Here is a 12,266-nt window from a genome sequence, read left to right on the forward strand (position 1 = left end):
ACGTACGGTGTGCAGATTGTCATCCAGCCTCTCCGCAGTCGGTGTCAAAATGAACTGATAGACACACATTTCCACTTAGCTGCTCCTAAAAAACCAAACGATTTACAGCTCTGCCCCTCACGGAAAATACATTTCAGTGCCGAACACAACCAGCAACTCGGAAGTGTGCTTTTTGACTCTGAAAACGTTGACGTTATTCTGTTTTCTGTCATCGTATTTTCTGCTGTTCATAACATTATTGACAGCTGTTTGATCCGGCTGACAGCGATCGGGGCCGAGCAAGTGCTGGGGAAACTGCTGTGAAAATGTCAGGCATATCGGTCTCGTTCTTGATCCCTGTGATAGTTTTTGACTGAGAATAGAAAATACCAAGGGGGAGAATCAGGAAGTAGCTGAAAAGATAAGAAACTCCCACCGAGCCCAGAGCAGAGTGGTTTTAATTGGGGAGTGGGTTGTGCTTGAGGGCTGGGTGCTGGGTGGATGACATATGTCTATAGCCACTAGCCGCTGGCATTCCTTCCGAGTCCATCATCCCTGACTCATGGTCTCTAGCCGTGCAACTGCTTGGCCACACCCACCCGTCTTTAAGCCAGTCAGAGCTCCAGAAGCAGGCTGGCATCAGCCGCCTCAAGCCGAAAGTAATTGCCGTCCAGGCTTTTCCACGTTCGTTCCAGCAGACAGTGGCTACATAACAATTTAACTGAAATTTTCATTACAGCTGGAATGGAGTTCTTTAGCCGGCTCAGTGGTTCTACAGTTATTTGAGGCACTCCAGCCAATCCCATCTTTCTCTTAAGACTTTCTCTCTAACTCGCCCCCCTCACCATACCCCCTTCTCACCCTCCTCTCACAGTCCGGTCTGGGCAGGCTTTTGGCCCTGGTGTCAGTGCAGTGTTTATCTTCTGGGCCGGTGTTCCTAAGCCGGGTCACAGCGCCAGGCAGCAGCATATGGGCCGAGCGGAGATCAGGGCTTAGAACTGTGCTCGCACAAACAAACACACACCCGCACACGCTGACGCGCACGCACAGGTCCACTCCTGACTGACAACGGTGAGTCATGGGTACTGCTGGCGTTGCACCGTGGGCACCGTTGTCAGTCACACTTCGGCGGGTTTGCCCGCCAATTGTTCAGGCGCGCGGTAGCTTCCAGTGCGCCGGTCTGAACGCCTGCCGAGGACAGGCCGTTTCTCCAAACTGAGTTTATAAAGGAGCGGGGTAGTTCGTAGTCTTAATAACTACCAGATAGCTGGGTCAGGTGGTGTGAGCCTTGTGTGCCAGCTTTGTGTCGTATAACCAGATGAACAGCTCTGTTTCTGGGCCGTACCCCCAAAGAGCGCCATGCACATGGTTCACCACAGGGGTGCAAGTGGCTGGAGCCGCAAGCAGCACTCAGTCACTGAGGAACGTCTGACTGAAGTGGATCTGCACAGTATGAAAGGAGAGATGAAATCTTCACCTAGCTGATGCTAGTGGCTCCGCATGCAGCTGCACACACACACACACACACACACACACACACACACACACACACACACACACGCACACACACACACATGCACGCACATACCATTGGTAGGCTGAGATAAGAGGCGCGCTGCATGCAAACAGCCGAGTCACAGCTGTGGAGTTAGTGCTGCTATTTTCACTGAAATAAAGGTGAAGAATCAAACACCCCTCTGCCCTCGTTTTAGTTTTTGTTCCTTTCTAAAAGGTTTTAAAGCCACTTGATAAAGTGAGCATAAGAATGGCAATTAAAATGACTGGAAGAGGTGCTGCCTGACCTACAAATATGTCTGTGTGCAGCGTCTTGCAGGCGCTCCGTCTGAGTGGTCCCCCAGAGCAGCGATTATCCTCTCTACTGCTCTGAGTAGACAGTAAGGGACAGAGACTAAAAAGGAAAGAAAACACTGTGACTGAAATGAAAATGCCATTAATTTTGATCTCTCTCAATCACACACACACACACACACACACACACACACACTCACACACACACACTGAGTACTCATTGTAATGCAGTAGCTTGGTTCAGGTGTTACATTATGCAGCAGTTTCTACCTTTACAAGTCAAAGTTGGCAAGTCAGTTACTGAAGTATTAATGCCATAATTGACTGTAAATTGTCCCCAAAAGACTACTGATGAGGACATATGCACATGTTTTAAAGTGAAAAGTTGGTAAACCAACGTGCACACAAATGCACACTACCCCTTATGAAGACACTCTCATCGGTAACCCTCATGAATACACACACACACGAACAACCTCGAAGCCCGCACACCTCAGGAAGGATCACAGTCGTTTTGTCATTTTGCTGCGCCTGCAGTCTTCAGTATTAGCCAGCGATATAACCTTGATTCTGCTATAGATACTAGCTTTTGGAGTATTAACAACATCCAAGGTTGCTGGTGCCCTGCAGGAAGCTGCCAGGGCCCTGGTGTAAGCCTAGCAGTAAGACCCATCTCATTAGAAGAACATGCTACATGCTGTCTAATCCTTCACACATGCAGCATCAAAGGCTGCCCGGGAGTTTGGGCGGCACAGTGGACTAATACACTTGCTGCTCTGCGTAGAGGTGCATGGCTGCAGTCCCAAAGGTTCCTCAAATTTGGCCAGGCATCGCAGGGAACACATTGGGCAGTGTTTTTGGCTGGAGACTGAGAGCCAGTATAGGGTGGTGTGTCCCGCCGCTGCAGTTTGCTGCTCCTAGAGGTGATGGGACGCCTGTATAGCCGTGAGCAGATCTGAGGGAAATAGCGTGGGCCTCCCAACGTGTTCGTTCCCCAGGAGGAACCTGCAGCGGGAAGGTGGGAAGGAGTGTTCGAACGGCTGGCTCCACGTGTGTCAGAGGATGCACTTGGACGTCATCACCCTCCCTGACCACCGTAGGGGTTTGTGCAGTGGCAGGACCTTGGGAAAAGAGTGAATCAGACATACTAAATAGGGAGGAAAGGGGGGGTCCCCCTCCCCTCTTACAGAGTGTTACTGTAGCTGCATTTGAAATGAAGGGGGAAATGACTTCACTTCAGGAGACGTTCAGTTATTTATATGTCATTTTGAACATTTGAACCACTAACATGTTGGTACTTTCTACCTTTTGCCCCATTTCGTGTGTCTAATCAGTGCCGGTGGGGGGGGGGGTACTACCACAGCTCTGTTTGGTGGGGCCGTCTGGTTGCCTGGATGTTGGATGACTGGTTTCATTTGTGAAGACGTGCATTATGTTGCTTCCGGTTTCTTCCCAGCGACAAAAAGCCCCCGTCTCTGGCAGCTCTGTTTGGCTTTGCTAGCTGCACCTGACAGCTGACGCCACCGTCTCTCATGTGTCCCTGTGTCTCCGTAGGGGTGCTGTGGAACCTGTCGTCATGCGACGCTGTCAAGATGACAATCATCCGGGACGCCTTAACGACCATGACCAACACTGTGATCATCCCTCACTCCGGGTGGAGCAACTCCACCTTCGACGACGACCACAAGCTCAAGTTCCACTCCTCCCTGGTGCTGAGAAACACCAGCGGCTGCCTGAGGTAACTGCCACAGGCTCCGGCTGGGCGCCAGCGCCTCTCTGTGGTCAATTAAAGCTATTGCATCTGGTGCCAACCCACTAATGCAAAAAAAAAAAAATCCTCTCAGAAATGAGCAGAACCAGAATAATTTATTCCAGGCTGATCCTGAAATCCACTTGCTTGTCTTGCGTAGTTAACATTGTGTTCAACATATGCTTCTACTTGATTGCGTTAAATGACACCAGGCTGATAGTGTCCTAAGACTTGTGTGAAAGGTTGTTGAGTTTGCTCTGGTCAAAAGGTGAGCACTTGTGCCTACTTGAGAGCCTCGTCTTCCCACAGACCTTCCAACACTGTAAACGAGGACCCAGTCCTTCCAGTCCAGTCTGCCGCTCCTTTGAAGATACCGAGCTGCATGTGGAGCTTAGCCTCTAATTGGCGACAGCCCAATTGAGCTGTGTGTTTCTGCTTGTGGGTGTGCCTGTGTGTACATGAATGTGAGCATGCTCGGTTAGTTCCTCATTTACCCAGCAAAGTGCTTATAATGACTTCAGTCAGACCACACACACACACACACACACACACACACACACACACACACCTCATGCATTATGGATGAAGTGAGGGGGTTGTTAAAGCTCGCATAACACTACCGCAATGCACGCACGCACGCGCGCACACACACACACACACACACACACACACACAAACTGTACTTTGTTGTTGTTTGTTACTGAGGGTATTTTTTCATAAACATTTCATAGTCATTTTTGTGCTTATGGCCAAAAAGAAAAAAGTACTGACGTGCAGTGGTGGCTGGCCAGTAGAGGGCGCTGGGGCGCCGCCCCTTCAAACATCAAAAGATGAAAATCTGCTTAAACATATTCAATATAATTTAGTTGTATGATGCAAATAATGATGAAATAAAAGTGTTGTCAGTCTGTGAGCGCCTGTCAGCAGCATTAAATATTGGTTCCAACGGTATTTGGTTGGTTCCTGTCTGAATACATATACTTCCTGTCTGAATACATGTACTTCCTGTCTGAATACATATACTTCCTGGGTGAGGTGCGCCGGCCAAACCATACCTTATGTAAGCCCTCAAAATTGTGGCGAGCAGGAGACCTGAGGCTGCTGTCTGATTGGTTTCTTCAGATTTTCCAGACACTCCCACTTTTATTGGCAGTGAATTGGTATTGTTTTAATGGTTTTGGATCTAATGTGATTGGACAATTCTCATGGCTGTCAATCATGTTCAAACCCACCACCACGCCTCGTCTCAACTGTCAATCATCCACCGTCTACCAACCCTGATAAAATCTATAGGCCACATTGTCCTTCTGAATAACTGTGACTGTGTGGGCAGTAAAGCAGCTGTCAGGTGTGCTGCACCAAGGTAAACTGCCCCCCCCCCCAAATTTTTTAGCACCAGCCGCCACTGCTGAGATGGAAATGGATGATCCGCTGTGGCGAGCCCTAATGGGAGCAGCCGAAAGTAGCAGTAGTTTGTGCTTGTGGCCAAGCACCTTAAACTGTGTGTGTGTGTGCGTGTGTGCGTGTGTGTGCGTGTGTGTGTGTGTATGTGCATTTGAAAGAAACCTAAGTTCTGCTGGCGAGGAGGCCAGAAAACAGATGCGCACTTGTGAAGGCCTGGTGGACTCACTACTGTACGTCATCAAAGCCTGTGTCAACACCTCAGACTTTGACAGTAAGGTATGGACTCTTACAAACACATAACCCCCCCCCCAACACACACACACACACACAAAGCCAGGAGGAAAATGTTTTGCGGGTGTCTGAGTAGCATAGCAGTCTATTCTGTTGCCTACCAACATGGTGATCGCTGGTTCGAATCCCCGTGTTGCCTCCGGCTTGGTCAGGCGTCCCTACAGACACAATTGGCCGTGTCTGCTGGTGGGAAGCTGGATGTGAGTATGTGTTCTGGTCGCTCCACTAGTGTCTCCTCTGGTTGGTTGGGGTGCCTGTTCAGGGGGGAGGGGGGACTGGGGGGAATAGCGTGATCCTCCCACGTGCTACGTCCCCCTGGTGAAACTCCTCACTGTCAGGTGAAAAGAAGCGGCTGGTGACTCCATATGTCTCGGAGGAGGCATGTGGTAGTCTGCACCCCTCCCCAGATCAGCAAGGGGGGGGGGGTGGAGCAGCGACCGGGAGGGCTCAGAAGAGAGGGGTAATTGGCCGGATACAGCTGGGGAGAAAAGGGGAGGGGATCTCTATGGGGTATATATATATCTATATACCATAAATATTTGGTATGTATCTATGGTATATATGTTATATAGTATATATAGAGGGAGTGGAGCAGTGACCGGGACGGCTCAGAAGAGAGGGGTAATTGGCCGGATACAGCTGGGGAGAAAAAAGAGGGGGGTGTTTTTTGCCACGTGATGAAAGGGTTGGGGAGAACATGTTCTGCCAGTTTGAATCGTTCCATATTGCTCCCCCAGTGACCAACATCAACTTCTTTGCTTCCTGTGTCACCCACACCACAACTCACAGAAGCAAAGTGGTGAACATCGATGCTCCGGTAGCTTTGTTGACTTTGACGGCGTGTCGCAGAGCCTGCGAGTGGAATCAAACTCTCCCAGCCATGCACCCGCGTACTGTGAAATGACGGAGGAAATGTGAAATGGCTCCTCTGCAATATAGAGAAAGTGTCCCCTCAGGGATTGGCCTCCATAATTTTGATGCACGCCTATATTTTCATTGATGTCTTGTGAGGCATGCCTCCTTGCAGAACTCAACCAGCGTGGAATTAAATCCATTTGTCAGGGTCCAGATCTCCTTTCAGACTTGAAACCCTTTGGGTTCTGCACCTAATTGATTTATGGCGCAGCAAAAACTCGAGGCGTGCACACCCCACGTTTTCTGGACTCCTCTGTAGTGTTGTGGATCGCACTGGTTGTAACAAGCCCCTCTGAGATGCTGATTGAGAAAGCCTCCACTATCTACCCCCCCCCTTATCTCCCCATTCCCTGTACCTTTCTCCCTCACCCTTCCCCTCCTCTTTCCTGCATCCCCGTGTCTCCATGTCAGATTGTGGAGAACTGCATTTGCACTCTGAGGAACTTGTCGTATCGCCTGGAGCTGGAAATGCCCCCATCTCGATTGATGGGGGGACAGGAGCTGGATGGCTTGCTGGGAAGCGAGTCGCCCAGTAAGGAGATCGACTCCAGCTGTTGGGGAAGGAAGAAGAAGAAGAAGAAAAAGAGCTGTCAGGAAGACACGGTGAGTGGGGACTATCAGGGGAACTAGTATCCGTATTTTACCGGTGCATTTTTACTGACACTGGCTGTCATGCTCAGCCTTTGCAGATGACTTAATGACTTTAATGACACGTGGGGTGGGGGTGCACATGTGTATGCATGGTACTGAAACTGTTCAAAAAAAGCTCCGTTTGCCCACCCTCCCTTGGGATCCGGGACAGTGTAAATAAACACGGTGTTTGTATGTCCAGTGGGATGGTGTAGGACCCATCCCTGGCTTTTCTAAGTCTCCGAAGGGGGCGGAGATGCTGTGGCACCCAGCTGTGGTCAAGCCCTACTTGACTCTGCTGGCTGAGAGCTCCAACCCCGCCACTCTGGAGGGCGCAGCTGGATCACTGCAGAATCTGTCTGCTGGCAACTGGAAGGTACAGAAGTCTCCATATTGTGTATGCATACATACTTATTTACATGTGTCAAACACACACACACACACACACATAAACAAAAAAAGCTCTCCGTGCTGCCATTTTGATAGCACTGTTTAATTGTGGTATCCTAGGAGACGGAACAACTATTCAGCTAGTTAAAATGGATTTAACAGCTCACCTCCTCCATGTTGGTGGAGCTAATATAGATTTTATTCTCAGTATCACACCCACTGGCGTGCACACCTCCAGTCCATCCATTTTCTATAAACTGCATCCCGTATGGTATCCAGACCCCGCCTGAAGTTTTAATGCCTTTTCTCTTCTGTGCTTTTTTGTATGTGTTTGTGTGTGCATGTGTACATTTGTACCTATGTGGGTGTGCACGTGTTTCGTTGTTCGTATTTGTGTGTGGCTGTGTGCAGTTTGCAGCATACATCCGCGCAGCGGTGCGTAAAGAGAAGGGACTGCCTATCCTTGTGGAACTGTTGCGGATGGACAATGACCGTGTGGTGTGCTCTGTCGCCACAGCTCTGAGGAACATGGCGCTGGATGTCCGCAACAAGGAGCTCATAGGTTCGGAAAATCCGCACCGCACCACACCGACCCAAAGCCGAGTCTTGTCCTACCCAGGAGTTAACCCTGTAGATTCTGGTTCACTTCCGCTGTCCAGAAACATAGAAACCTCCACGTGCACATCCGTAGCACGTTGCTGGTGCACAGTGGTATCAGTACTGTGGATCCCACACACAGCTGGACTTCCTTCTCACTAGAGGACTGGGACACATGTTTTGCCGATTTGGCATTTGTTCAGTTTAGCATTCGAACGACCGGGATTTCACTCCTACCTACAACCACCATGGGCGGTCAGAATGACGCCGGTGTTTAAACTCTGTACTGTGTCAAGATAAATACCAGCTGAGATATTAATGCAGTACATATGTTAGTGTGTCTGTTATGAAACTACTGACACCAAAATTAACATTGTAACAACTTTAATACTATTTTTAAACAATTTAAACTGGCCGCTGTCCACGTCTGTAAATATTGCAGGGCCTCGGTGGTAGTCATGGTGTGTCTGTAGCGGCGTCTGTAACCAGACATGTTGGACATCATCACACATCAGGTTTAGACTATTTCTTTGCACTGGAGGGCGCTAGAGTGTTTCTAGGACAGAGCAGCGAACTTCACACAGGAAATGATGCGACAAGACACGTCATAAATACTGACATGACGCACACGGTGACGCGCACATTGTGAGTGGTCTTTTTGATGGTTCATGGTCGTTTTAGGTAGATCTTATCATAACTTTTTTTGTGCAGTTGATCTAGAACTCATTTTAATGCAGACATATGCAGTTTTAGGAGCACTCAGGGAGCGGCAGGTCTGTATCTTTTTCTTTTTCTTTTTTTTTTCAGTTATTAAACTTGAAAAATCCGAAACGGTCAAAATGACGGCCATGGTCGTTCTGGTGTTAAATGTGTTGACCTGTTGTGAGATGTCAGCCAGGCGAAACAGTAATGTACATAAACTTACACCAAAATGAAGTAGCTTTAGTGGCACAGTGTGAGAATGGGTGCATAGGATTTTTGAGAAAAACAGATGACTTTCAGTGGTCCATGCTTGTACACGAGACAGGTAAGCAAGGACAGCGGGAGCTCATTCATGTATCATATGAAGGCACAGAGCAAGATGTGTGGAGTCGGATTGTACAATTCGTTCTTGCATATGAAAATTCAACATTCAGCACCATTCAGAAAGTGCAACCCTGCACAACACTGTGTAGCATGTGCCTTTCGTGAAAAACAGCAGTGTAAAAATGGCAGGTTAGAATCCTTATGTTTGTAATTGCGTGTAGAAACAGGGGACCAGTGCACACTTTAACCTTCTTGTTGGTGATGTAACCAGCTTGTTTCAGGAGAAAACGGCTTTTTATGTGCACGGTGTGGACTTAATGAGGAGTGTTAGGTTCCGGGGCTGGTGTCTGCCGGCAAAGATAGAGGAGAGGGGTTGTGTACTGCTTTGTGTGTGCGCTGGGGCCTTTCAGAAGCACAGCTCTGTTGAAGGAGGAATTGAGGAACAAAGTTTGCTTCACACCAGGATCCATCGGTTCCCTTGGAACAATAGCACAATGTCATGTAGAGAGACACCTACCTCACTGCTGCCCCAAGCTGGGTAGATGTGGTTCATTATATAGAAACTACTACAGGTCACCCTGGCAGACAGTCACTGCTGCATTATGTAACATGTGAAAAATGCACCGAGCGTCTGTCTGTGCATACCTAATGCAGTGAGGTGTCCAGCCTCACACTGTAACCTTCTGTGTGAGCCTCTAGCTGGAGCCTGGATTATTAAGCAGTGTCTGAGTTTATTAACCTCTGCTGATTTGCTGTATATCACTGTCTGTCTCATCCCTTTCATCCCTGTCTCCACCCTCCCTCCTTGCCAACCCTCCTTTGGCCCGTCCCTCCAGGGAAGTACGCGATGAGGGACCTGGTCAACCGTCTCCCTGGGGGAAACACCACCCTGCTGTCGGATGAAACGGTAGCCGCCATCTGCTGCACCCTGCATGAGGTCACCAGCAAGAACATGGAGAATGCCAAGGCCCTGGCCGACACAGGTGGCATCGAGAAGCTGGTCAACATCACCAAGGGCAGAGGGGACAGGTGGGGTCACCGCAATGGAGTCTGCTGTGGAAATGAGATGCAGGGGGAAGGGCTCTTTACCATCCGGCTTTCTAAATGAGTACACAGCACACATTTGACTCATGTAGACAAACACGTACACGAGTACATGCACGCACACAGACACACACACACACGCACACACACAATCATTAACCATATGTAGGTGACACCTGGCCTGCACAGAACGCCATGGATGCCGCTGCGATCACCACGCATGCACTTGCATATGCACACAAATATACTGTGAGGCTCAGAACGCATGAGGACGGAGAGCCGAACTTACGGCCAGAGGCAAAGTGATTTTGTGCGCTGAGGTCGCACCATCCAGTGGGATGGTAGCTATTTCTAGTGCATCTGACAGTGCTCCAGATTGGAACACCCTGAAAGCATTTCCTTCAACCACACCAATATTCAGCTGAGGTGATGTGATTAATGGCTGGTCAGAGTCAATGTTGTTTCATTCTCAGGTATTCCATGAAGGTGGTCAAAGCAGCCGCTCAGGTGCTGAACACACTGTGGCAGTACAGAGATCTGCGTACCATCTACAAGAAAGTAAGGACACTGGGTTTAACAGACAACCTGTGATTGCATGTTGGTGTTCCCTGTTATGACAAACTACTGAACTTGTGCATCAAGTGGATTTAAGACTTTCTTGTTCCCTTTGGAATATAAGACAACATGTTGTGACTAATCTTTGTATCTTATTAGAAACTGTAAAATATTTTCTTTTGAATCAATCATGTATTTCTTCACTTACATATTTTAGTACTATTCTGTTGCCTACCAACACAGGGATCGCAGGTTCAAATCCCCGTGTTACCTCCGGCTTGGTCGGGCGCCCCTACAGACACAATTGGCCGTGTCTGCGGGTGGGAAGCCAAATGTGGGTATGTGTCCTGGTCGCTGCACTAGCGCCTCCTCTGGTTGGTCGGGGCGCCTGTTCAGGGGGGAGGGGGAACTGGGGGGAATAGTGTGATCCTCCCACGTGCTACGTCCCCCTGGTGAAACTCCTCACTGTCAGGTGAAAAGAAGCGGCTGGTGACTCCACATGTATGGGAGGAGGCATGTGGTAGTCTGCAGCCCTCCCCGGATCAGCAGAAGGGGTGGAGCAGAGACCGGGACAGCTCGGAAGAGTGGGGTAATTGGCCGGATACAATTGGGGAGAAAAGGGGGGAAATATATATATATATATATATATATATATAGTACTGATTGGATAAAAAATAATACAAAGAGCTTAATTTCCAACTAAAAAGTTGAACTCCAAGTGTTCAAGCAGTGTGTGTGGTGCAGTGTGTGTGGTGTTGGAGGCGGAGCATCAGATGGCCATTGTTCTAATTCTGCTGACTGCTGTCTCTTCTTCTCCCTGTGCGGTATGACAGGATGGATGGAACCAAAACCACTTCCTCACTCCTGTGTCAACACTGGAACGAGACCGGTTCAAGTCCCAGCCCACCCTCCCCACCAGCACCACGCAGATGTCCCCCGTCAACCACCCTGGTAGGTGGGGGCGGTTGTTTACAATACCAGAACATTCCAGAAGCACCAAACCTTAATGTCTCCGATGTTGATAATTTACAAAAGCTTGCCCAAAGGACCAAGAACAATAGAATGGCAAAATAAATAAATAAATAAAGTACAGACAACACCCAAACACTGGCTCTCACACCTCAACTCTCCTCAGTTCTGGCTTGTAATTTTGGAACTTCTCACTCTTCTCCTCACAGCTGGTAGTACCACCTCATCTCCTGCTATGCTGGGCATCAAAGAGCATCGCTCAGATTACCAGAGGGCACAGTCAACTATGCAATTTTATAATTACCAAGGGGACAGCAGTGTACATAAAAAACAATACACAGGTATGCTAGTCGAGCACACCACACACATATCTGTTATGTCTTTGGAATTTGATTCAAAGCACATCAGCCATGTGCACCAGACTGTAGTCAAAGGATACCCCTCAGGGCCTCTCTGTGAAGGCTGTAATCCATTTTATCCCTCACTGCACTCCAAACGGATTCCATGCCCTCTGTCACCCCCGTGCCAACACCCCCATCGCCAGCATACCTTCCTGTTTCTTATCACTTCTACTGAGGCCTGCTGGTCGTTGGATCACTGGCTACTTTGTGAAGGAGAACTGGAGGCCATTTATCGTGCTGGAGAGGGTCTGCCTAGCAGCAGTGCTGCTGGCCTACCAGTGTTGGGAGTCTGGTTTTCTGGGCGCCAGACAAAGCCGCCATTGTTAGCGACGCTAAGGTGGACCACACAAACAGTGGGTGCAGGGGACGGGGGGACGGGGTACACAGACATCCCACACCAGGATGCCCTGGCTTACCTAGGCAGGCTGGCTTGGGCGCTTGGAGGCCAGAGTAAACAGAATGAGTGGCGGCCTCAACATTCCCAGCACCACATAGCCATGTGGAAA

The 12,266-nt window shown here is 49.1% G+C and overlaps 1 protein-coding gene across 1 annotated transcript in view; it reads left to right on the forward strand.

Moving 5' to 3' along the window:
- pkp4 (plakophilin 4) overlaps positions 1-12,266 on the forward strand; it is a 117,465-nt gene that overhangs the window by 101,929 nt on the left and 3,270 nt on the right. The window contains exons 12-20 of the mRNA XM_056288858.1: positions 3,343-3,526; positions 5,101-5,218; positions 6,560-6,751; positions 6,981-7,154; positions 7,580-7,730; positions 9,628-9,820; positions 10,309-10,393; positions 11,224-11,341; positions 11,569-11,700. Of these exons, the coding sequence (XP_056144833.1) occupies positions 3,343-3,526; positions 5,101-5,218; positions 6,560-6,751; positions 6,981-7,154; positions 7,580-7,730; positions 9,628-9,820; positions 10,309-10,393; positions 11,224-11,341; positions 11,569-11,700 (1,347 nt within the window). The remainder of the gene's footprint in view (positions 1-3,342; positions 3,527-5,100; positions 5,219-6,559; positions 6,752-6,980; positions 7,155-7,579; positions 7,731-9,627; positions 9,821-10,308; positions 10,394-11,223; positions 11,342-11,568; positions 11,701-12,266) is intronic.

The sequence above is a fragment of the Lampris incognitus genome, chromosome 11 (assembly GCF_029633865.1).
Source record: "Lampris incognitus isolate fLamInc1 chromosome 11, fLamInc1.hap2, whole genome shotgun sequence".
NCBI classification, from domain to species: Eukaryota; Metazoa; Chordata; class Actinopteri; order Lampriformes; family Lampridae; genus Lampris; species Lampris incognitus.